The 25917-nt window shown below is 41.1% G+C and overlaps 2 protein-coding genes across 7 annotated transcripts in view; both read right to left on the bottom strand.

Moving 5' to 3' along the window:
- Positions 1–70: 70 nt before the first annotated feature.
- Positions 71–3999, bottom strand: LOC125019036. The gene is made up of 10 exons (XM_047603537.1): positions 3908–3999; positions 2987–3615; positions 2703–2825; positions 1993–2052; positions 1276–1400; positions 1114–1175; positions 696–880; positions 547–600; positions 402–463; positions 71–313 (listed from the first exon to the last, which is right to left on the bottom strand). Exons 2-10 carry the CDS (start codon positions 3611–3613, stop codon positions 265–267), a joined length of 1347 nt encoding a protein of 448 aa, XP_047459493.1. The 5' UTR covers positions 3614–3615; positions 3908–3999; the 3' UTR covers positions 71–264.
- Positions 4000–5413: 1414 nt separating this feature from the next.
- Positions 5414–25917, bottom strand: part of pde10a (phosphodiesterase 10A) — a 54081-nt gene continuing 33577 nt past the window's right edge. For 3 of the 6 annotated variants that reach the window (XM_047603167.1, XM_047603166.1, XM_047603169.1), the window contains 20 exons: positions 21254–21282; positions 19693–19816; positions 18952–19001; positions 18690–18830; positions 18220–18375; positions 17300–17350; positions 16664–16722; positions 16415–16466; positions 15776–15918; positions 15356–15448; positions 14986–15172; positions 13940–14082; positions 13557–13640; positions 12520–12670; positions 12260–12415; positions 10616–10809; positions 10397–10508; positions 10061–10141; positions 8944–9032; positions 5414–7722 (listed from right to left, as the gene is read on the bottom strand). In XM_047603167.1, the coding sequence (XP_047459123.1) occupies positions 7623–7722; positions 8944–9032; positions 10061–10141; positions 10397–10508; positions 10616–10809; positions 12260–12415; positions 12520–12670; positions 13557–13640; positions 13940–14082; positions 14986–15172; positions 15356–15448; positions 15776–15918; positions 16415–16466; positions 16664–16722; positions 17300–17350; positions 18220–18375; positions 18690–18830; positions 18952–19001; positions 19693–19816; positions 21254–21282 (2195 nt within the window). In that variant the 3' untranslated portion in view covers positions 5414–7622. The remainder of the gene's footprint in view (positions 7723–8943; positions 9033–10060; positions 10142–10396; positions 10509–10615; positions 10810–12259; positions 12416–12519; positions 12671–13556; positions 13641–13939; positions 14083–14985; positions 15173–15355; positions 15449–15775; positions 15919–16414; positions 16467–16663; positions 16723–17299; positions 17351–18219; positions 18376–18689; positions 18831–18951; positions 19002–19692; positions 19817–21253; positions 21283–25917) is intronic. The other 3 variants (XM_047603168.1, XM_047603170.1, XM_047603171.1) reach the window with 3 other exon arrangements.

Below are 25917 nucleotides of genomic sequence, written 5' to 3' on the forward strand. Positions count from 1 at the left end.
TGGGTGATGCCACCAAACATCCAAGTAAATAAGCCACAGGATGACTTTAAATCAAGAAAATCTGCCTTAATTGCCAGAGCTGTGAATGTTTAATGGGTGTGATGATCAATAAGAAAGATGAGAACTAGTGCATGCATTACTGGCTTAAGTACATTGTCTATATGTGTGACTTGGATGAACTTAATAATGCATCAAACAGAAATAAAAAGGTTATCACGTAGTTTCTCGCTTGCAGTGAAATAAGTGAAAAATTAATTCTTAAAACTATTCGCTCTCTCCCGGTAGACCACCGTGGATTTTGTCCCACAGCAACCTGTGGTAAAAGACAGGAAAGCACATGTAAGCCAGAAAGGGTCACAGACTTGAAGTGTAATTTAAAAAATGTACAAAATACCACGTACTGTCTTGTGGCCTTGCTTGCCTTCTCTCTGTTTAGCATGACATTGATTTTGTTTTCCAGGTCCTTAAAAAACAAAAACATGAACAGTGATGTGACTATCACACAAAAAAGCATTTGAAATATGCTAAAAAGAAACCCTCTTGTACCTTGCTAACGGTCCTCAGACGTTCATTTGAGGCTATCAGTTTTATTATATCAGTCTGGAAGCAAACACATTTTATTTTTGAAACAGTGCAGAGGCAAAACTGATGATCAGTGTGATAAAGCTGAGGTGTGATCTTTATAAAATAAGCACCTTATTGTCTTTGATGCGTCTTTCAATTGCAGCGGTTGTAGTGGCGGACACCGTCTTCTCTTTAATCTCCTCCTCCAGCCGTTGGATCTCCTTCCAAACGCTCAACACCTGAAACCTCATGGACCGGACGCTGTCAGTGCAGTCGATGGCACAGTCACTGTCCTCCAGCTCTAACAGAGACACATCTGTCCACACACAGAAGAACCAAACATGAATGCAGGGATCTGTACTTGTGTATACACGGCCCTGCAGCCATTATAAGGCTGAGTCACTGCTGCTACAAACCCCCCTTTATCTCTGTTGGTATGACAAAGTGATTATTTGTTCAGCCTGTCCACACAAGAGACAGACGATGCTTAAAAGTTAGCTGATGCATACAGCAAATTTTTAGTCCTACAAACGCAGTCTTGAGACTTACTATTTCTGTAATTGTCCTCTAGGCCTGTAATAGCTGGAACGTTCTGTAATTCGCGTCGGACTCTGGGGTTAAAAAAAGAACACACATGCTCGGACTAATGAATGTACAATATACAAACACACTGCGTGAACTTTGCTTTTAGCGGCCATGTCCTTGCAGTACCGTTTATTCTCCTCTAGGGCTTTTCGGGCCTCCTGCTCCAGCCTGCGAACCTCTTCCTCTGCATCATCCAGCTCCATTTGTTTTACTTTGACATTGCTAAGATATTTGGGTGAAGTGTTCTTCGACTGTAAGGACAACAATTTAAAAAAAAAGAAAGAAGAAAACACGAAAAAGTACATTGGGCTTTATATACTAAGCAAAGCTAGTGGCTTCGTCTTTGTCTGTGGAAACATTTTCAAGCAGCTATACTCTTGCCAGTTTACTGAAAACTGCGTTTAAATAAAATAGTCCTGCTCTAAATGTTAGCTTCATGAAGGTTTGTTTAAAATAACCAACAATAACCCTTCATACAATTGTTTTTTTGTTTGTTTGTTTTTTTGAGGCTGTGATTTCTATTGCAGTTGAATTATATTGTGTTATATCAACACATATTCTGCTATTTTGTGTGCTTTATGTGCTTGTTTGTACAGTTCTCATCCAAAAAATGATAATATATCTGAATTACTGCCTTTTTTAAAATCCTGTTTCAACACAGACTGAACAGTTATGAAGGCGAAATGAGTGCAGGACTGTTGTATTACAATTAATTTCCACTTGTGTACCTAATAAACCGGCAAGAAAAAATAGATCCCAGAGTAACCTTTGACCCTTTCTACTGTGAATGCTGAACTATCTCAGGTCGTCTTACATCTATACCAAATAAATATTATACTTTACCTTGCTGTGATGTGTAGAGTAGGAATCCATCAAGTGGTTCACATACAAGTCATAATCTGTCTGGAAATAAAAGTTATGTCATGGAAATAATCATGCATCTCCTTTTTTTTTTTTTATTGCTTATGCATCATGGTCTTTTTTTAATCAAAAACGTAAAATAAAAAATGACACACATTAGAGATGTTGTGGGACCTGGAACCTCTCACCAACTTCTGGGTACCGAGCTTGAAACATATAGCTTGTAGTAAACTGATAATGGAGGTCCCCCAAAGGCATACCATGTTTGTGTCATAAAGGTTAACCAAGAGTATTCCTTCATGTAGCGCTGCATGAACATGCTGCACTCATTACAACATAAATAATAAATGTCCAGTAATAATCACACTGATCTGTCTAAAAGTTTTGTTCATGAGCAAATGCACATAATAACGTAGCATGTGCAGTGCAAAATTATAAACCTGTAAAGCAGTTTTACACAACCTGTAAGCAGACATGTTGTGCACAAAACCAAAACTTTCACGGCCCATGCACATTTCTTGTGAATGAGCAGAAGTGACCTCTGATGACCCGCTCATTGACGCATCACGACCAGGTTCCTGTAGTTGCTCCACTTGCGCTTGCTACACCAGGGACTCACACTCTCTTGGCTCAAATACATCTGACGACACATGCTAAAAATGTGCTAGCGGGTACAGAGGAAATGGAAAAACCTTAATTTCCCTCAGGATGCGTCCAAATACTGGCGAGCCTTCACATACATCATCAAAGACGTCACTGAACACCGCAAGGCGGTCTCTGCAGGGCCAGCTCTGTGCTGACAACTTACTCAACTCCTGTGTAGGACAGCAACACACACAGTATTAGCAAGTTAAAGCATGTGTTGCAGTCAGTGCATATTTGTTCATGCACTTAAACAACATATAAGAAAGACTAAAAAAATAAATTAAAATGCACAATTCGTTCTTGCTGTCAGGCTCTGTTTGACCATTCTCACCTTCTGTAGTTTCCTCTCGTGGACTTCTGCAACATTTATTCCAGCCCAGAGGTCTGACTTGGCTATGACTTCCCTGCCTAACCATTTTTTCACCTCTAGCTGGACGCCATTGCTCAAGCCTTCCTGGTCAGAATGGCTTGAGCAAACTTTTAGTTTCCCCTCCAAATCAGATGAAGAGTTAAACTCTGTCTGAGAAGAGGGTTTCAGATTCAGGATCGGCAAAGAGTCTGAGGAACAATGAACTATCTCTGGTAGTTTATCTTCTCTTCTTTCTGCATGTGATGAATGATCAGTGGTCTGATCTTGTTTTGACCCCAGGACCCCAGGCTCCACTGATGTGGCGCCAGAGGCCGACTCTTTAATTTCTTCCTTCTTTGCAGGGATCTTTGCCTTCGGCAGTCTCTTCAAGAGTGTCGGGAGGTTTGGGCTTTCTTCTTGGTTCTGAGACATCCTCCAGAAAACCCGCTTTGTCTCCGCATGAGGCTGACTCTGGCTCATGCTCCGTGGACTTAAATGACCTGAAGAGTAGGTCAGGATATCAGCCTTCTGACCAGCTTCAGCCGCCAGCAGCAGTCTGCGGAGTTCGCCCCTGGAGCTCCTAGGTTTGGACTTAAAGCTGCTCGACATGGCTGTTGGTTTAAAGATACAGAAAGGATAAATGACCTTACCTTAATGTAACACAAGATACTATATTGATCCCATTTAATGCTTCCAACCATAAACAGATTAAAAGCCCTGTATAAGTAAAAAAAAAAAAAAAAAAAAAAAAAAATGTTTTAAACTGTAAACACAGACACTGTACAAACAAATCAAAAGTTTCCACAATCCTGGGCCACCTGGCGAAGACCGAACAGATAATGCAGATGTTCATATTGAATCACACGAAGAAAAAAATAAAGGTACTTTAAATAATAGTCTAACCTGTTGGATTATTGTAGTTTGTAGGGATTCACGGCAAGAAACAAACTTTCTTCACGGCCTCAAACAGCCGCTGCCATGGTGCTTCACTCGGTTGCCAAGGAGACGGAAGCGCGTAATGCTTGCGTTGCGTTCAGTGTCTTGGAAATAGTCGGACCCGTGAGCTTTCAGGTGGCAAGACGTCATTTGCACTTCGTCAGGCAAACAGGTGAAGCTGAAGTAAATTACACAGACAACATGTAAAACCTTTAATGCAAAATAAAACATGTTTCATGCGGTAGGTGAGTTCAGGTTTATTTGGACAAGAATTAAAATAGCAAGCAGTTCGGTAAAGTAGCTTTCTAATCCCATAGCTAATAAAACGGCTGTGGATATTTATAAATTGATGACATGCTGAAAATAATTGTTGTGGTTGAATTATTTTGATTAATGAATTAAAAAGTTCAAAAGAAATGTATATAAGAAATTTGTGAAATCAAAGACTATGCAGTGCCTATATGTAGATGTGTTCTGAGTTTTCTTTTTCTTTTCTTTCATTTTAACCTTTTACTCTGCAAATGTGTGCTCTGCAAAATTCTTTTACAATGTAAGTGATGTACACAACCAATATGCCTCTTTTTACACATGATCTTATTTCGCGACACACCGTCCCACATGCACTCGACAAATTGTGTAAGCTTTACTTTTTGGAGGGGGGATGTGGTTTGTACAAAAATGCTTAAATCAAATTGTTATCTTAATTTAGTTGTTTGCAATAATTGGGTTAATGTGTGCGAGTAAACACTGTTGAGAACAGAACGGAAAGTGCAAAAGAGAGGGGGAGGAGGATACGGAGGCTGAGCCTCAGGGCTCAAATGACCAGAATAGGAAAAGCACCCAGATGGCGAAGCTGAACATGAAGAAGCAATGTAATTTGTTATGATTCTTTGAAACATACGACAGAACTTACAGTCATTTGTATTCTTGTATTGCTCATTACAATTTGATGTAATGAGCAATAATGAATAAATTAATGCACAGATAAATACATGATGCGTTGATGAATGCTGCAGGTTACTGTGACTTCAGTCATTTAGTAATCGGTATCATTTAAATGACCAATGACTATCGGTCTAAATAGATTCACATGAGTCCACTGTCAAATAAATGAATAAATAATCCAAAAATCTCTTAACTAAATATGGAAAGAATAATTTTCTCTTCCTGTGTGAGTTTAAATTTGCCATTCAACCACAATCTTGCATACAAATTCACAAATTTTCAAGAATTGAAATTGTGAAAATTGTGAAATACTATTTTTTAAATTAGACAGCTGTCTTGCCAGTTAGTCCAACACAAAATCAAACCATTTTGTAGCAATTTGCCATTTACAACCAGTGACTATTTTACTTTGAATTTAAAACATCTGTCTAATAGTTGAACATCGGAGGCAACATTTCAGCATTTATGACGCCCAACACTGAATCTGTGCGAAATATGTAAGATGAACACAAAATAATGACAGAGATGCATTTTTTCAGATATTTAATAAAAGTCATTTGGGCTACTGCTCTTAAATTTACAGTTGAGACATTCCTCAGTTATCCTGGGTAACAGTAACATGTCTAGACTTCCTTTTTTTTTTTTTTTTTTAATTTATCTTAATGTTTACTTTGTACAAAACAAAAAGGCCAACATTATTTTTCTTTGTATAAAAAATATAAGTTAATTTAAATTTAACTCTAATTAAGAAAATAACAATAGTAATAATAGCAATAATAATAATAATAATAATAATAATAATAATAATGATAAAGATCATAAGCTAAACATAGTGCAGACAATGGGATATAACTGGTGCTGAAAAGTAGAAGGGACAGTGCAGTGACTTTACCATGTTGTCAGGTGGGGTTGGAGTGGGGAAAGCTTTCTCTCTCTTTCTCTCAGACTCGCATACACACACGTGCACACACACGCACACGGAAAGAAACACACCCAGTCAGAAAGTGCGCGACTGCCGTTCAGCTTAGCACCATCAGAGCATACGTCTCAGTCAGTACAAACTAATTCCTAGGTTGTACACAGTATACACCTATAATCGTATTATGCAAAAATTATATCTAATCTTCAGTTTCGGTGCATGCTAATTGTTGCTCTTGGTTGAAGCTTACTGGAAGCAGTTCTGGAAAGTAAGACGGAGCACACCGTGCAAAAAAAAACGATGGCGCACGTTCCACCACAGAGAATCCGCAGCCAACTAAACATTCATCAGAATGTACATTCACAACACCGGGGGGGGCCACAGTACCAGTCGCACAACAAATTATTTGAGCGGCAATGGAGGGACGTTGTCCACTGGAATGACAGTTTCAGACAAAATAGTTTTGTCGTTTTGGAAGATCCTGGAAACTCACTTGAAAGAGTCCAAATGTACCCCACCCCCTCTAGCGCGATGTTGGAGCATGAACGAAAAAGGGGGATAATTTATTTGCTTCGACAGGTTGATATTGGATATCAGGGGAAACTTCAGTCACGCACCAGCTAAAAGTCAGCACTCAACATTCTTGAGTTGCAATCCCAGAGAAAGACGTATTCTACTTTAGCTTAACAGGTTTGACGTTACAGGGAAATGAGAAGTCGTGCTGTTGTTTATTGTTGACTTCAGCGTCTTTAAACCCGCAAGAACACCAGAAAACAAGCCAGACGATCGGCTACTACGTCTTCCTGCCACCACCTTTTATTGAACTTGTTGAAAAAAATAATTTATGAAGTGATAGTGGTGTGAAAAACTTAAAAGTGTAAAATTAAAATAAGTAGTATGCAGTCTTGGCTTACTATAAATGACTAGAGCTGATGTATCTTGCTCTGTTTCTCCTCCCTACAAACACTATGACTGCTGACCCAAGGTCAGATCCTGTTGATGTTAATGCGGCAGGTTCCTAAATGCTTGGGGTTGAGGGGCTGTGGGGTCCACTTCAGGCTGGAGCATTGTGACTCTCTTGTGACTGTACTCACAAGTGTTGACATTATCTCCTCTCATCACAGTTCATTCATGTTTGTGGAATATGATGCGGGGGGGGGGGGGTATTTCTGAAATCTCCACATAGAATAGGCTGTATGTCTGTATTCAAGTACTGCAAAGGATTTTTGCTCAAAAAGTAATTAAAAACATTCTGATGTCCACCTTCTCAACGAGGTGGCATTACGCCATACATCTGCTCTACACATTCCTTCTGTCTCTGGGAATACCTTGCTGAAGTAGTGCGTGTACGATAAACCTACCACAGAAGGCTAACAGTACCATTTCAAAAAAAGCCTGAACTGATAACAAGATCTCATATATCATAGCCTGTGAAAGGTTCAGAGTAAGGCCTCTGCAAATACAAGACCATAATGGAATCAGCCAAATCAAGAAAAAAAAAAAAAAACATAAAATCACATAAAACAGCCAAAATAAAACAACCAAGTCCATTCTAACAAATGAATTCCCAAGCTGAGTGGACGCAGGGTGATGGGCTGAAGTCCCTCCCCAACGACTGTCTGTCAGTCTCTGGGATCGGTGAAACCGTCAGTGTTGACACCTCCGTCACCCAATGAGGTAACTGTGTGTTTTCAGAGTCGCCTTTAGCTAATCCGTCTCCCGCTCACACAGGACCTGGCTTTTTGCCCCTTTAAAGTTCCAGGTCCGCGGCAGGATTCAGGCTGTGTTCCTTTGGTGGGCCGGTGACCCCTTTGGTAGTCAGTTGTCCACCTTGACGGGGCCCGGATCACAAGGCCGACGGGGAACGACGTCCTCCACCTCTCCCCGTGCTATCTTCTCCCACTGGCCCAGGTTCTCCCTGCAAACACGAAGCGCCCGGATCAGCAAATATATACTAATATATAAAAAGAAATAACATAGCAATGAAAAGACAAAAAGGTTTGGTGATGTTTTTACATTTATTTTATAGAAAAACGACCTTTCTTTTGATGCAAATGACATGATTTGCAGTCTTTTAATTTGATAAAGACATAATCAGATGTGTATTTGTAACTTATCCAGAGCTGTTTGTTTAAGTGCTATGGCTGCAGTTAGCACATATTATGACACTCTCCTGCCACAAGGGTGTGCATCTAATGATATCAACGGCGTGCCTATAAAACTGTTAAACACATGCAGAACTAAAAACACACAGCTTACATTTTACATTGGCATTAAGGCAGAAATATTAGAGCACCAACATATTCGGATGATGATCTATATTGACAACAATTTCCAAAAATTGTGTAAAACTATTACAAATTATATTAAAGAAAAAATAATAAAAACATGAATGAATTTACATCCAGTTTATAAAAAATAAATAAATAAAAAAGGCTCGGCAGCGCCGGTGTAATTCATTAGTCATACACAGAAGTGGTCCCGTCGGTTCTCGTTGTCACGAGGGGTAACCTTTCACCCCGCGCTATAATTCAGCCTGACATGCGAGTGCAAATGTGCTGCCCTTTGCTGCCATTCTGCTCAATTAGCCAGCCTGATGCAGTTTACACGTCTTTGGCAGATCCCACAACAAGCAGTGGGGCTCCGCGGGGTCTAGGCCTGCTGCCCACCCAGAGCCCTGTGCTGACGTACGGCCGGGGCTTAAATACTACACTGCTCACTTTGTTTGCATTCCCCGCAGATCAAGGACACATTTTAAACGGCAGCAGAAGGGCGGGCGAACGTGTAACACGACCCCGTTCGAAAAAACCCGAAATAACGAACGTAAACACGCTGAGCGTGATGCCACAACGTCATGTCGCACACACACTGGTGCACCGAGTTAGGATGAGCAAGCTTCATTCAGGATATTCCGCTTTAGTCCAGTTTCTGCACAGCAGCACGTGTGTTATGTCTGTCTTTTCAGTTCAACACTTGGAATGTGCTCCTATGCATGTAATCCTTATCACCTCTAATCTTATTTGTCTGGCCAACAGCTGCTGGGCACTTGCTGCACTTCAACCTGTTAGTCAGTGAAGTTATTGATCCCACCACATGTAAAATGATTAAACTGCGTTTTGTTTTGTTTTTTTATACTTACTTGCAGGCTTTTAAAAGAGGACTTGACGGAGGGAAAAGCTTCGCTAGTGTGGTGTAACACGGAACTGCAACAGCATTGTAGAATCCCACCTTGAAAGACAGAGAAAGGGGTCCAGCTTGTATAAACAATTTCAGTTGCACAGATGAATGTAACACATTCGCGAGCAATCACACATATTCCCGTTTGATAAAAAATCTATTTTTGTAATAGGTGTTAACCTGACATGAATTCAGAAAGAATAATTTAGTTTTAACGGCCGTGCAAAAAGCCCTCTTCATACACGACGGTTTAATTGTACGCAGGAGAGAGTTATTTTAGGACTGTGTCTGCGATTTGAAATTTCACACGGGTACTTTTAACATCAAACAAAAAGACGCACAACTAAAGTAAACAGATGAGGTTACAACCTAAATGCGGTGAGCTGGTTTACTTTCTTGTCATGTGTGTGTGTGTGTGTTTTACCAGGTAACACAGATCTTACAAAATGTACAAAGGAGTCAAAACAGCACGAGGATTTCCTCTGCTGCCCAAACAAACAAAGACGTGCACACAAAACAGAGTCTTTGGTGGTTGGTGGTTGTGACACCTGCACTGAATCGAGGAGAGCACTTGCGACCCTGCGCTGCGTTCACTGTTCAGCTGGACTGCGACTAAGTTTATCTTGAAGTTCGTTTGGTATGCACCGGTGAACTGCACTAACAGAGCAGTCACACCAAAGTTTGTTTTAGTTAAGTCAAGTTTGCCAAGAGTGTGAACGCAGCCTAAAACTGAATTAATTGTCCATTAATTGAGCTTCTTAAATTGACCTGCAGGAACAGACAGGTGTTTCAGTTACTCTGGCTGACTACACCTCCAGTTAATTAGGCTGTAAATACTCATAGTGTTAATTTAAGGTAAGAAAAGCTTTGATAAAACACATTCACACTCAATAATTAGAATTACTGGTTATTGCACAGTTTTTAAAAATGTTTCCACTCCCTGTCAAGTTTTGCTTATTTTACTTCAGGATTTTTTCTTATGTGCTTCTTCCTGTACCTTTTTAAAGGACTACTAACTTCCCATAATAAAGTACATATATCAAACATCCTGAATGTGTCCGTAAATGTTCGGGCCTTACTTGGCCTTGGGGAACCTCGTCCTTCTTGTCTCTGTCCATCATTGGGATCGGCTGCAACCCGATCTTCTTCATCTCATCTCCCTGCACAGGAACAAAATAACAAACGAAAAAAACAAAAAACAAAACAAAAAAAAAAAAAACAAGATAACTTCTCTTTTCATTTTTGCTGTGGTAAATCTCGTGACCACTTGATAACACTATTTTGTGCCTGTGACAAATTCTAGGACATGAAAAGTCGCGGCACCATTTACAAGATATAATAGAGGTCTGACTGTTACACTGGAGGCATGATCATGACACTAAAACCGTTTAAGCTCTAACAGTATCCCACTGTACCTCAGCCCAGAACTCAGCATAAATGTCGTTGGCTGTGAGTCGTGTGATTTGCCATTGCTTGGTAACAGAACACAGGTCACATGCTGTCATCATCAGACCAATCACACGGTCCCTGGAGGGGAGCAAAGCCTTGTTACATCCATGTGGACAAAACTCAATGCGCCGCTTATGTGCGCCAGATGCAAATGTGTGCCATCATCTTTGACTTGACCTGCGCACCAGTGTGAATCGCGTCCTGACCTGTGCGAGTGGTTGTTTAAGTCCAGTGCACCCAAGGTCAGCAGCTCCGACAGCTGCTGGTGGTTGTTGAAGTACAGGGCGAGGTCCGTGGCTATGATTGCCTTCCGGATGATCTCAAGCACCTGCTCGTACTCGCTGGAATTCAGGTTGGAGAAAATATTGTGCCCTTCCAGCTATGAGAAACAAAGAGATCAATAAAAAAGCAAAAGCTCCACTTATGAGGCGTTCGGCTCAGCTAGACTACAACAGGTTATAGTCAGAAGTTCAGCGAATGGATCTGAGGTGATACAGAAGAGAGCAATCAGAACTAAACATTTAGACCCTTGAAATGTGTCAGTAAATGGCAAATTTAGTTTTGTGAAAATTAGATTTCATTTTGAGAAGTCACAAGTAGTTATGGGTACTTATGACCAAATAAAGTAACATGAATATCTGCATCTTTAACTGAATATTAAAGTAAAGTCAGGTTAGCGCTACCACCTCAAAGCGAGAGGTTTCTGGGCTCAAACCAACCAGCTGTGCAGAGTTTGCATGGTCTCCCTGTGACTGCGTGGGTTTCACCGCGGGCTCTGGATTCCTCCCATATTCCAAAGAAATGCTTGTTGTTGTTTCTAAATTAGCCGTAGGTTTTCATGCGAGCGTGAATGGTTGTTTGTCTTTCTGCGTTAGCCCTAATATACAGGGTGTCCAGGGTGCACCCCGCACCTTACCCGACAACTGCTGCAACATCGGCCAGCATCTCTAAACTAATAGCATCCATGTGCAACATAAATAAATATAAAATATTCTTGGGAAGAACTGGAAGAATGTTGGCTTGTGTAAGTGAAATTCCAAGTATTAGATTTGCGCTGTAACTCAAAGTTTTATTACTGTGTTCAAATTTAGTAATAATGTCTCCAGGCATAACCGTTATAGTGTCTCTGCTCTTATGGATAAACTTCTCTTTGTCGTTCCAGATGGGCAGGAGCAGCGACTAAATAAACGCATATCTGTTTACAGCTCGGTGCCATAAAAGGGTGCATTGAACATCTACAGTACATCAATACATTAGGAACTCCTCGTCATCGTTACTTAAATTAAATGTTACGCAAGAGTATTCAATTAATTTCTTGCTCAGAAACAACACAAATCCAAAGAGTTTACCCGTTGGGTGTAATCTTATTACGGTTCTGGCTGTTTCCGTAAAGCTTTATTTATTTATTTTTCGTTTAATGTTGGTGATTTTAATTTTAAAGCAAGACACTTGAAAACTAACATTTTGACAGCCTCAGTGACACTACATTTACTCAGTTACACTTGTGACATCAATTCTTTGGGCTTGAATGGAAAAGCAGAAGCAGTTTTCATTGTTGAAAGTAATGTTACAGTCGTTCCATATTCTTTTATATATCTCCTTATGCCTTGAAAAGCTTTAAACAGCAAACAATTTAGAAACTTTATATCACACAAATTGTGTCGAATATTATTTTACATTAATTCCTGAAGTTCTAAAAAACCTGAACTGCTGAATTATAGAAATGAAAATATTATTTTATCCAACATTTTCTCAAATCTAAATAAAAGTATTCAAACACATTGTGTTGACTTTAATTGTACAGCAATTTCTGCATATTGGAGATCTACCTGCAGGATGGAGACGGTCTGAGAGAAGTGGTGCTGCTCCATGGTGGAGGTGGAGTACAGAGCAGCCAGTGGATGATCAAACTTCTGCAGGTATGTATTGCTGTAGCCCCGATGGTCCAGATCATGGCACAGACACGCTATCAACAAACCCTTCTTCTGTTAAACAAAGTTGGCAAATAAAGAATCATTTGGTGAAACTTTCACAGTAACTTCAAATATTCGTTTACATTAATTGTAAGCAGACTCAACAAGAAGCAAACCTCTAGCTCTGTGAAGATCCCAGAGGTTTTCTGGAGGATAGCGTACATACAGTGCGCCACGGTCACAGCGTGCTTCCAGTTGTGGTATGGCACACGGCGGTAGTTCTTCCGTACGGACATGGTGAACCTGCAAAGCTTCTCCAGCTCAAAGCTACGATCGGAAAAACAAAAAACAAAACAAAACAAAAGATCAACCACTACTTCGATGAAGGTCCGTGTAGGTGTTGGTCGTTGGATTTTCCGTTCAGAAAATGAAAAAATAAATAAATAATACAATATCATTTACAAAATCATACAAAAAACATTTTTATTTTCTCTTTCTAAAAATAAAAGAATAAAATCGTTAGAAGAAATAAAAAAGCGCCCGTTTTTCACATTTTGTAACCGGAAGTTGCCGTTTTCAAAGTACTAGCACGTATGAGGACGGTACTGTGTTTCTGGCAAAAGCGCTCAAATAAAATAACTTCTATCTGTGGTTTCCCTAGCCCAGGTTCTGATGTGATTTGTGACATGAAAAAACAAGCTTGCAGTCTGCAGAAATCTCTGCACGCATATCAGCAATGTTAGCTACTAGCTAACTCTTCTCTAATTAACTTATATGTTGTTATTTTTAGTTTTCACCTGAAATATGCGGTTCAGCTTTCTGTCATGTCCTCTTCCCCGAGACACACTCTTTCATTGTTTCAAAAAATAACGTACTGATCAATGTCCATCAACTTGTCACACAGCGCCGTCCTCACACGTGCTTTTACTTTGAAAACAACAGCTTCCGGTCGCACAATATGAAAAAAGGTCGCTTTTTTTGTTTTTTCCTTCTAACGTAAAAGTGAGCGGTTTTTAACGTTTGTTTTATCCATTCTGCCTTGAATTTCAATTTTATCTTTTTTATTTATAATTTAAAAATGGAAATCAAATAACGACTCTTTTTTTTCCTTTTTATTTTCTTTAATATCCTTTTCTGAACGGAAAATTCAATGACCAAAACACACATGGACTGGTGAAGAACCATTCCTGACGTTTTCACGGTGCTATACTACCTGGTCTTTCCACAGGAGTTATGAACCATGTAGATAAAGACAGCAGGCCAGATCTCCTCAAAGGGATTAATGTCAAAGTGGAACCTGGAGGAGGGTGGGAGTAAGAGAGAAGAGGAAAGTCTTAAATTAGCGCATACAGCACACCTGAGACACGGAGAGCAGAGGCAGGTGAGGGGTCTTCTGGGGTCAGAACTGTTTGAACTGATAGGAAGACACGTAAAAGGCCCGCCCCGTCTAGCACTGTGCATGCCCCCCTCTTGCAGAGCGTCATAATCCAGCACTGGTCATCATCCGTTACACAGACATGTGGCCGTAGACCAACTACTCTCAAAGTCACAGTTCTGGTTTATCGTCAGGGGGAAGCACTGAGACTGAGCTCTCACGTTTCGATTTCTTTATAAATGGGTGCAGGGAGGTTGAGCTGGGTAAGGGTCTTCCATTCTTCAGACGTGCAGATGCTGTGATAAGACAGTTTTTCCATGGTCACCCTGTAAATGCATTCAGAGTGCCGGATCCTGTGGTACATCTGCAGAGACACATGGGAAAATCACAAAGAAGGAGTTAGTCAATAGACAAGCCAAACACACCAGCATTATAAATACCACAGAAATATTAGTAGTAAAATCTTTGTTAGATTCTTTGAGTGTCACTGCTGGAATTTCCAAAAGGGTCAAACAAGGTTATGTTTTCATGTGCGTGTCTCTAAAGAGTGTCTCCACATCTGGTTTGTATCCCTGTCCCCTTCCCAGACATGCAGGAGTATGGCGGTCAGGCACAAGTACCAGGCCTCACACCTTCCACCGTAAATCTCTATGAATCAGGAGCCGGCCAGACTGGGTTTTCCAAGAGACGTGAAACATAAATTACACGTAAACATAAATCCTGTCGCTGGACGGATGCGGACTGCCTGTCTTAAAATATTAACATCCCGCTTCAGTTTTAAAACGAACTTTGTGACGCCACTCCTGCGTAGGTTTGTCGCACAAGCCGACGGTGAGTCAGGCCCCACAGCGAGGACGAGATTTGACAGACGGACCACACAATGCATGATTCATGTAACGTCTGCGTTCCATGTAAGGGATAATCAGCGGTGTTTATTCATACTGTGGGGCGATAATTTAAATAAAAAGAGCACTATCATGGTCTTGGAGAAAATTACATTACTACGCCAGCAGACAGGGAAGCCTGCAGCCTATTAACAGCTAAACCAGGCCCCCCCAGCCACGAGTATGAATTTAAGATGATGATGAGGCCCCTACATCAGAGTTGCATCTGAAAATAAACCAGTCACACTCGGAGGATTGAAGTAGCAGTGACGTAGGATTACAATATATTCTTCACGGCTAGAATGGGTTAGTTTTTTTTTTTTTTTGCAAAATCAGTTAGTGTTGTTAGAATAAATAAATTAAGGCTTAACGAGTGCACTCACATTTGCACAGTGTAAGGCCAGAGCACAAAAGACAGCAAACATCTTAAAGTTGTTCTCATCTGTTTTAGTGAAGGCACTTCCGCTTAGCTTGTTAACCATCTGCACCACACCTATGACGGACCCCCTGCTCACGATGGGCATGCACAGGATGTTCCGTGTGGTGTAGCCAGTTTTGAGGTCCACCTCTCTATTAAGGAAGAAGGAAGACACACACAAACAAACATGAGACACAGTTTGATATGCCAGTTTTTGTCTTGTTCGTCCAGTATTACGGCATATAATGGGTGGCAGTTTGAGTTAACAGCACAACTTCAAGAATCCACATATAATGAAAAGGTATGAAAAGAGCCTCATCAAAAAGGCAGCTTACCGGTTGAACCGTGGGTCTGCATAGGCATCTGGGATATTTAAGACTTCCCCTGTCCGAGCCACTTGGCCGGCTATTCCCTTGTCTATCGAAAACCTACAAAGAAACGGGAGGGGAGTTAGTCTTCCTGGCTGAAAACCAAAAGCTGCTTTACAAAAATAGTATTGCACCAACGATATGAAAAACCATATTTGAAACATGAAGACAAAATATTGAGTAGATTAAAAAAGTGGCAACTTGAATTTTCACTGTTTTTCCAATGACTGTTTCTGAGCTGTCTTTGTATCAAGAGGACATGATGCCCCCCACCAGATATAAAAAACTTCCTGTATAAATTAAACTGTATATCAAATAATAACAGAGACGCGGTTGAAATAGAGCCAGTTTTGTAGCAGCGCACCGTTGGAAAAGGATCTTACACACCTAATTTCTTTGGTTTTCCTAAAGACAGGTTTGCCTTCCTTCTCCTCCCCAATGTCAAACAGGTCAGAGTACAGTTCTTTGTTGTTGTGATCTACCTGGAAGAGTGCGCACCTGTCTGCATTCACCAGGTTTTTTGCATATATCTGTAAAACAACAGCATGGACAGAAAAATTATCAGCAACACTGGGAACCAAAGAGGGGGATAATCACAGATCAGATATGCCTCTAATGTTTTAATTACTTTGAACGTAACAGTTAGTTGGAAAGGACTATAAACTAGGCTATAAAGGTCATTCCAGTTCTTTATAGTGTTTGAACCACACCATAATCACAAGGCAATCAAAAAACAGAAGTGCGTTTTAGAAAAAAAAAACAGGAGAATCATGTTTTACACTCATCCAGATCACATATTGCAAAGCACTGCCAAATCTATACATGCATCTGTTATATTTGTAATAGAAAATGATTATGGGAAGTAGTACAACTGCTATCTTTTAATAACATAGGAAATATTAGCAGTGTGAGTATTTGCATTACAGCAGCTACTCATTTAAACAAACATAATTTAACGCACACTCCCAGGATGTGTAGCCTTGAGGACAATGTGAATGAACACGTGCTTGCAGAAATCACACTCACCATAATATGTTCAAGTAGAGAATCTATTGCCACAATGTTATCAAAGTATGTTCTGCGCAAAAAGAAGAAATGGCGAATTGAGATGTTTGACAAATGGAAAGCTCCGATGACGTTCACATTCAAGACATGAAACCTCGCGTCAGAGTTCATTTCTCAATTTTGTTGCACTGAACTAAAAAACAAAAACAAATGGACGTTTAATCCGAGCTGGTTTAGTGTCGAGGAAACAGTGCGAGGGGCTGCCCTTACTTTGACACATCTAGAAGGAAGTCATTGAGTTCAGTCTGTTTGGCGAGGCCTCTGCACACCTAGCAACAAAGAAAAATAGGTCACGATCGGGCACACAGACGTATCAAACATTTTCCCACAGAGCACATTTAGCATCCTGTATGTACTGTAAACAGACCAACTTTGTTATCTACACACTTGGCTGTGAGCCACTTTGATGAGTTGCAGCCACTACAGGGTGTCTTAACCGTGAGCAGCGGAGCCAGGAGTGCAACGTGCTGCAGTGCTGTACCGCTCGCTGGGGCCCAGAGGACCACTGTGGCCAGTGCTGCAGTGGGACGCTGCTTCTCTGAGGTGTTATGCTATTTGTTCATATAAAAACAGCACTGGGGCATAATGATGTCCTTAGAGGGGCTGTTTGTTGAATCTATGGCTTAGTTGATTGGACTGGGCCCGGTGACAACCCAGTTCCTGCACACAGTGGATTTCCCCATTAACAACGCTAGTGCAGAACCAGAACAAACAAAGCCATCCAGGAGCAAAATAAGTGGGACGAGCGGGGTTCACCTTGTTACCAAAGAAGTCCTTGGTCGTGCACACAGTACAGTACGTCTGCTACAATGTGCCTCTTAATTTAGTGCATGCACGTTTGCTCACCTGTACTTGATGAATGGCAACTGATGCCCACGCTAAATTAGCTGTCGCAACCTAGAAAAGAAAGTGAATCTTAGCTTGATTTTACGGTAGAAAACAAAAAATGTCGCATTTAACGCACACTGACGTGGTACAGTGTGTACTTATCATGTTTCCACATTAACACTTTAAATATGAGCCTCACTATCACATATAGCCAGTTAGCCCATCATCAGCTCCACTCTAGGGACATAGACCCTGCAGCATCTGCATTGCGTATTAATATTTAGGCAATACAAAATGTAAGCTACGTGAATAGGTATTTTTAATCCAAAAAGGGGGGTTCAGTGTCTATGTATAATGTGAAAGAAGGCCTACCAAGAATGATCGCATAAGTCTGCAGGTCCCCTCAACTATGCAAAGCATTTTAGTGTCTTTCAGCTCATTAATTTAGTTTTTAGTTTTCAGCTTTAATGTCCACGAAAATATGCAGTGATAACACACCTTGCTCAGCTAGAGATAAAGTCGGTATGAGCAACACAGTGAAGCATTTATAGTCGGAAAGGTTGGATACTCATAGAATAATGTAACTTTAAATATGATGCTAACTTTTAACCCAAGATTTGAATTTGAATGTTCTTTTTCTTTAATGTTGTTCGTTGAAGCTTGTGCGACTTCAGTAAACTTTCTTTAACAACCTGCACATTTTCTAGCTCATTGCACAGGCATTTTACAGCGTGTATTTCATTAGTGCCTAATAGAGAGCCCTCGGAGAAAGAGAAACACACACCGTTATTAAGTATTTTCCACAATAAACTGAACCCCACAAAGCTAAGAGAGATCTCAAACAGATCCAGATTAAGTGTAATACCAGGCTAACTGTAGTTCTGTGAGCCTTGTTCCAGCCTCCCACTCTTGATGTGTTTTGTCTGGGTCAGACTGACCTCCTGGTGGCTGAGGTTGAAGGGCTCCTTGCCCCAGTGCCGATGAAGCTCCAGGATGGCAATGAGGTCCCCGACGGCAGTGAGGATGGGGAGGCACAGGACAGAGTGAACATGGATCCCTGAGTCCTGCCCTGTGCCGTTGGGGAATCGCTCGTCCTGCAACGCAGAGGCCAGTGAAGGTTGTTAGCGCCTGAACTGTATTAAACATGCATCTTGGTGATTCTTAACTTCTGTGACAACAATGGTATTAGTTTTGGCTTTTAGGTTTTAGAGCACCTTTGCTAATATTTACTTGAATTCAATGCATACTGTAATTTAATATGGTTCAGTATCCAGCTAGTTTTTAGTGGGCTAGCATGGTTTGATGACAGACTGATGGAAAAAAATACATCTGTAATCCGACACTATAAAAGTGCAGTTCAGTACAGTTTTAGATAAATCAGTTCTGATTGAAAAGACAACAGTCATACCCCCATGATGTCCTCTACTAGCAGTGTTTTGCGAGTCTTGGCAACATGAGCGGCAATGGTTGTCCCAAATGCGATGGGGCCAGAGGGGATGAGGCTTGGAGGACCATCCTTGGCGCCCGTTGGAGTGAATAAACATAAACTCTGGTGAGAAGCACAGACGTGAACAGGAAGTGAGGCAGAATCGGGAGAAAAAAACAAATGCCACGTATAAACAAATGCATTAGTGTGTAAAGCATATCCAGCAAATGTCCTGCGCACTCACATTGTTGCATTCTCCCAAGAAGTAAAGTGCAAATCCATCAGCTTTTGTTGCTGCGGACACAAGAGGCACACAGGTCAGCTCATGTCCATGATATACTCTCATGTGTACGACAATAAAAAGGCACATGAGAGGGAAATCTGTGGCAAGGATACATTAGTCCAGTTACAATCTAATAACAAACTATAAACAATGTCCTACATAACAACAATGGTACTCTGACCGAGGGCTTTGACTGTCATCCAGTTCATCTCATTCCCAGTCCTCCTTTCCAGTCCCATTTCACACTGAGATATAGGTCATCATGTTATTATACAATGTGGCAACAGAGCGGCCGGTGGAGCAAGCCATACACAAATGATCAAGAAGTTAATGAGTAGTGTGGTTTGGGTGAACTGATCCTATTTGAAAACAGAATATTAAACTCCGCCAGTCCTGGACATGTTCTCTCATTAAGATACAATCATATCAGCCCAAAGCATGCAACGGCTCAACCAATCAATCACTAAATCAATATTTTATGAACTATATAAATAAGCTACGCAGTTTCTGAGCCTCTTCGCCACAGAAATGCCACTCCTCTCCTTTAAGTTACCGCCATGGTATTTGGAGTATTTGACCCCAAGCTCATAGAGACATGTTTATTCATTAACATTTTTCATAATCAATTCATTTCGGGGGTTGTGGCACGAGCGTGACGAGGCTGGGCGAATCAGTGTTGGCGTGATCTCCGCCTGCTTTCACCTGTTTTGATGATGTTGCACAACTCATAGAGCAGGAGTTTGTTGTCTCCTCCAGTGTCCAAGCGCTGCTCCATGTAGCTGTTGAGTTCGTACACCACACCCTGCATATTTGTGTCCTGGTACTGCTGGACACAAGACACACAGAAAGTTGCAACTACACAGTCTCGCATAAACACAGGAGTTGAATTTCAAAATTCAGCAAATTCTTACAACAAAGGAAAAACCTGACAACAACCTGGATTCCGTTCCGCATCCGGTTTAGAGTTACTGCAGCAGAACGCTAACTCAATTTTTTTTTTTTTTTTTTTTTTGAATGAAACAGGATTATCTGCTTGCCATTCACAAAGTGCAAACCATTCATCATAACATTACCCTTACACTCCCCTTCACCGTTGCATTCTAGCTCAGGGATCCCCCTCAGCAGTCCCGAGAGGAGGCCACAGGAGCCCACAGTTCTGATTAGAGACCTGGCAAGCTCTGCTGCTCAGCCTCAGCTTAAAAGTGTGGTTATGTAAGAGGCAGACCTCCTGCCTTGTACGGGGCCAGAGAGCCGTCTATTTCTGCGCCTTCTGAGCGGGTGAGGACAGGACGGCAGGGAGAGTGGCGCACTAGAAATCTTCCCCCACGGGACGCGTTCTATCCTCCCACATCCTGTTTGCAAAGACATATGGACGACGCACTGAAGGGTCATCTGGACCTTTTTATTCCTGTGTGTAAGTCTCTACAACTCGGCTTCAGGGCCCTGCTGTGGGTTCAGACACCCGCCTTTACTAATGACGCGAATGACAAAGGTGTGAACAAGAATGTAGCAAGGGACGTCCACAATTTCCAGGCACTTTTCCCATTGGGTCACAAAACACATTTACAAGGGACATTACTGTCATCTGTATTATGTATCTATTTAATATTGGTGGGAACAGAGACCTGGCCTGGTTAACACGCTCGCAATTATCTCTACCTTCCTGCATCTTCCTGTAACCATTTCGTGCGTTATTAAAGAAAGACAGAAGCAGAGGCATCTACACTCCTTCATTCATTCTAAACACTTCCTCAGTTCTGACTGACTGGTGGGACTCCCAGGCTTGTTAACCTCCTCTTAAGGTCAAACTGAAGTCGCTGACCCACCTGCCCCCGTGTCAGTGGATAGAGTCACACTAGTCGACACGTCTATGTGCATTAGTCTAAATACTGCGTTGCACGTGGCTGCTGGTCATGTCCTTAACCACCCCATCTGTTTAGTGATGGACACTCCACACTGCAAAAACAGCATGACTAGAAAGAGGCAAACTATTCTGATATTCAATCCTATATTAAGAAAAAAAAAAACCTGCCAATAGGTTAAGGTTTTTTTGCTTGACAAAATTTTTTTAAAAAATCACAAAGTTCTTGTAAAGATATAAGTAATTTTTATAAGATGTATTTCTTTGATACAAGGATTTTTTGCTCTCTTGAAATTCCTTTTTTCGCAGTGCAGTCGGATAAACATGGCTTCCACGCCGTTTGTAGCTGCGAACTGAAGATGTCTTGTCATGTACAAATGAAATTAAGCAATTGGCACTTACCCTGCTGACTTCTTTAGCTGATGTGTCATCTGTAAAGAGAAAAATAACGACGTTACCTGATATTATTAACACTCCAGTATTTCTATCTTTTTTTTTTTATTGAAATGTGCAGTTTAATGTCTCATTTTACTCTGAAATGAAAGCACAGATCAATTAAACACCTGAAGTTTTAAGAAAAAATCACACAACCCAAAATATATGTTCTAAACCTTCAACTCACCAAAGTGACCATCTTAGGTTGATTTAACACAGTGCACACAGTTGTGACTTTCTAAAACGGAAATCAAATATTTTTCAGAGAAGTTCTTCCCAGTTTTTTGCAGAAGTCCCCAGAACTATGTGGCACTTGTAGGGTGCTTTGCTTTCACTCTTTCTGTCCAGTTCATTACAAACCAGCTCCACGGGGTTAAAGTCTAGAGACTGGTCCACTGGTCCGCTCCATGTTTTCAAGCTTTCCATCTTGTTTTTATCCTGAGGTAGTTCTGGTATAGCTTGGACTAAAGTTTTGGGTCATTATCTTGCTGTAGGATGAAGCCCTGAGCAACTACACCAGAGGATACTGTTGTTCTAAAACCGCTAGAGTAGATGAGCTCTGAAAAAATATGTTTATATTTTATTACAACAAATGCAGTGACCATGGGTGTAACATAATTTTGGCATTTATCATTAATTACCACTTGTGGGCACAGCGACGGCTAAAGTCACATACTACGGTGAACGGGATTTGATGTAGGCTTTGTTCATGAGCTTGTGGGAAATTAAGTGACGCCACTGCCCATGTAAACTCTGCGCACTCTTACGACCTTCTGCCACATCAAAATACAAAATAATCAAACGATCACACGGTAAACACGAGTTACTACGCAAATGTGAGGGCAATCATTGTTGAGCAACACAGAAATCTGTCCTGGCTGTTTGAAAACTGGGCGGACACTCGGCAGTGGATTCGCACATTGATGGATTATAAAGGGCCACAGCGGCAAATAAGCAAAACCATATGCTGTTCTCACACCAGTAGTATTGAAAAAAAAAAAAGTGGGGGGAAAAGACATATTTAAAGAATTAACACACATTACTTATAAATTATGGATGAATACCTCATTTGCTTGATGCAGGGAGACGTTTGCTTAAATTACGCCACTTGTAAAACAGAATTAAGAGACATATTCATTCAACTTGACAAGTGCAACATTTTGTGGCCTCGAGTGCAAATTCCTGGTGTGATTTCGGGCTGCTGGAGAGACAGCAGACATATGACTATTGTCTTTGGATGCAGGCACTGAAGTATGTGACAACAATAAAAGATCGAGCCAATCCTAGCAGTCTCTGGACTTACAGTCTCAGTCTGAGAGTGCTACTTGGGATGAAAATAAAGGCATTCACACAGCTCGAGCAACTTTTTTTTTTTTTTTTTTTTACACACGGGTCAACAGCGCACAAGGACAGTAAACACTCTGATCTCTTTGATAATTTTTCATGTGATCAAACCATGCAAAAAGCTGGGCCGGTTTTAGAAGCATTTGCTGAAATGCTGACTCGAGCCGGTCCTCCTTTGAAAACCGACCACTTTGAACAAGTGAAGAAAGAGATTACAGCCAGCAACATTGTTTGTTGTTTTAAACATTCCTCCAGTATGCTATGAGTTTCCTAACTTAGCCATGAGACCTATTTTAGAGTCAACCCCTGGTCGGGCGTGACGTCAATCAGAGGACAGAGAGCTGCACTTGAAAAAGACTTCAAACCTCCCTTGAAAAAAAAGGAAAAAGTACTACTTTCTTCAGACTTAATCTTTTTTTGTAATGACTTGTTGAGGCCTAAAATATTCAAACACAAATCTCTTTGAAGAGAAAAGTCGGTGGCAGTACTGCTTAGACAGGATTCGGCTGTTTGAGTACGACACCCCTAAACAGAAAAGACATAAACTAATCAGATTAGATTTATATCCATAAGTGTTGCTTTTAAAATGACTCCAGCAATGCTTACATATACGTACAGGCGTGGGAAAGAACCCCTATTCACACACACATAAAATGACTAATGTTAGCTTGCTTCTTAAAAACAGTTCAAAATCAATTAAATCTGTTGATTGATCTCATTAACACGATGACATAGGTTATTCCTCCGAGCAGGATCTGATGGTCCCCTGAAACTCAATCACCCTCAAAGAGGAAGTGGATATTATTGCACAAAATCTCTGCCAGCTTCTCATGTGCAGTAGCCCCAGAGGAGCCGCACTCAAAAATGCATAAGGAGCCAAACAGGAAGTAGTCGTTTGTACTTGCAGACTTAAGACTGTAAGGTGAAACGCAGAAGCTTCCTGTGCCTGGAAACCACAGACATACGAAAGCAAGGGCCTTTTTAAAATCTGTGCAGAACTAGTTGCCTGGCGGTTGGAGCGGTTCCAGAAGTTTCTTCAAAGTATGTATGCAGAGTCATACCCACCTTCAGCAGGTGCAGGCCCGGCATGACTCTCACATCCCAGTGTTTCCTAGAAACATGAAAGTAGCTTGAATTCACAGTAGTACGTGTTTGGTGACGATCTTTTTTTTTTTTTTTTTTTTGTTTATGTAAAGTGTTTATTTCAAAGAATTCGACCGTCGCGTTTTAACATCTTTGTTTCATCACATGTGCATCATGGGATTAACCTTAATTACTCCCTGGGGGGGTGAGAGGGAAGGTATTCAGGCTTCAGGTGTCTGTGTGTTGTATCACCACACAACGTCAGAAACCAGGAGTCTGTTAATACCATCCCATATTTTCGAGGACCCGCTGTGCTTTTAGTAAACACGAGAGGAGAGCGCGGACATGTTCTTAGAAAACATACAGCCACCTGGCTCTGCAGTGGTCACTAAACACAACTATCTAGAAACCCGTAAACCCAGCAGAGGCTGAGAGGAGCTCCTTTATCACTCTGTTTAAACTTCCTCTCAACTAGAACAACTTGAGCCAATAGATTGTAAAAGATACAGTTGACTAAACAGATATTATATTCATTGGCCACACCCCTATATAAAGGTGAAAATAGTGACACAAAAAATAAAAATAAATCAGCAACGGTAAAATTGACAGATCAGTGCGACGTTAGACGTTAGACCGCCCTCTCCTGAGGCCTGATTTCAAAAGTCATTCTTGTTATACACAATCATAACAGCAAGAAGCCTTTTCACACCACGTAAGAATAGCGCATTGATTTCACGGTGCGCAATTAAACCTTCCACTTGTTGCAGATTTATGGGTTCCATCATCGTTTAAGAGAATTGTTAGTTACACTTTTGAACATACTGACACATCATGACATTATTTATATCTGGATCTGGTTTAGCTCTTAAGATTCGGCTGAGTTGAAAGATTGAGCTGAGTTAGCTTCTGCCACTAGACGTCTCACTCTGGTTTAGAGAATTAGCTGCTATTTTTCTTGACCTGATATAAAACTATTTCCGGATTTGAACAGTGAAATTATATATTAGAATTATTTGCCGTGGATCGGATGAGAAAGTCTACCTTAGGAAGTAAGCTTTTCTAAAGAAAAAAAAAAAAGAGTGAGGAAAGTAATGTTTTAAAGGCTAAGATAGATAGATAGATAGATAGATAGATAGATAGATAGATAGATAGATAGATAGATAGATGCTCGTGGCAAAGGCCTTTCACAGGAAAAAATCTCTCAGTAAGCTGGGTCGAATGTGTACGATACTTGATGGGCGCTTTATTGATCTGCCGCCACAGATACACAGTCTCCCGCAGGACGGTCAGCTAGCAGTGACTCAGCGGTCAATATGTGTCGACCTAGTGGTTGTCCTGCATCGACCTGCTGCATGCAGGAAGTGCACCTGCCAAGAGCAGCAGCAGCCTTCGCCTGTGCCACGCCGCCCGTTTACCTACAGGCCAGTCCTCCGTTTGCCTTTTCATGTAGTTCTTTTAAATTTGGGACAGTTAACAACAACTCAGCAGACTTTTTTACTTTTTCAGACAATGAGACGTTTCTTCGGCATATTATTTTAGTTTTATATCATGCACCTTTCTTCAGCACTGAAGAGGAGGCCTCCTCCTCCTCCTTCCTCCTGATGGAAAGCCCTGCAGGTGAGACAGCTCTCTTATCACAGTGGTGGGGTATGAGGTTCTGCTACACAAGCACGGCATTGTCTGCTTGTGACTGGCCCTTTAAAACACATCTGAGAAACAGTATCAGCTGCTTAACAGCTCAGCCCAACTATTGCCCTCTGGAGTTCAGGCCCGAAAGGCCAGAGACACACACACTCTTCCACAAAAATCTCCATTACTAATCAGGCAGGCAGTCAGCATTGTCACGGATATTTTGCAGCGCTGAAGTGATGACTAGATTTATCAACAGAAGAAATTGATTAAGTTACTCTTTGATCAAAACACACTTTCTGTTAGCTGCTTTAGCAATGTAGTGGGAATGGAGTCAACTGAATACTTCTTTGGATAAAACAAATAATCTGAAAGGGTGATCTAGGTTCTATTGATATAGACTAGCAATTTGTCATAATTCATTGACTGCAAACTTAATTTAAAATGTGAAAAATCATCAAGTCAGCGAATGTAATCTACTTTTCGTTCACAACGGCTTCATTCAGACTTCCACTTGACTTGTCGAGGAGAACTTCCAGAACTACAAAAGCTTGGGCTAACAGAGGGAGTCTTTA

The sequence above is a fragment of the Mugil cephalus genome, chromosome 13, assembly GCF_022458985.1.
Source record: "Mugil cephalus isolate CIBA_MC_2020 chromosome 13, CIBA_Mcephalus_1.1, whole genome shotgun sequence".
Taxonomy (NCBI): domain Eukaryota; kingdom Metazoa; phylum Chordata; class Actinopteri; order Mugiliformes; family Mugilidae; genus Mugil; species Mugil cephalus.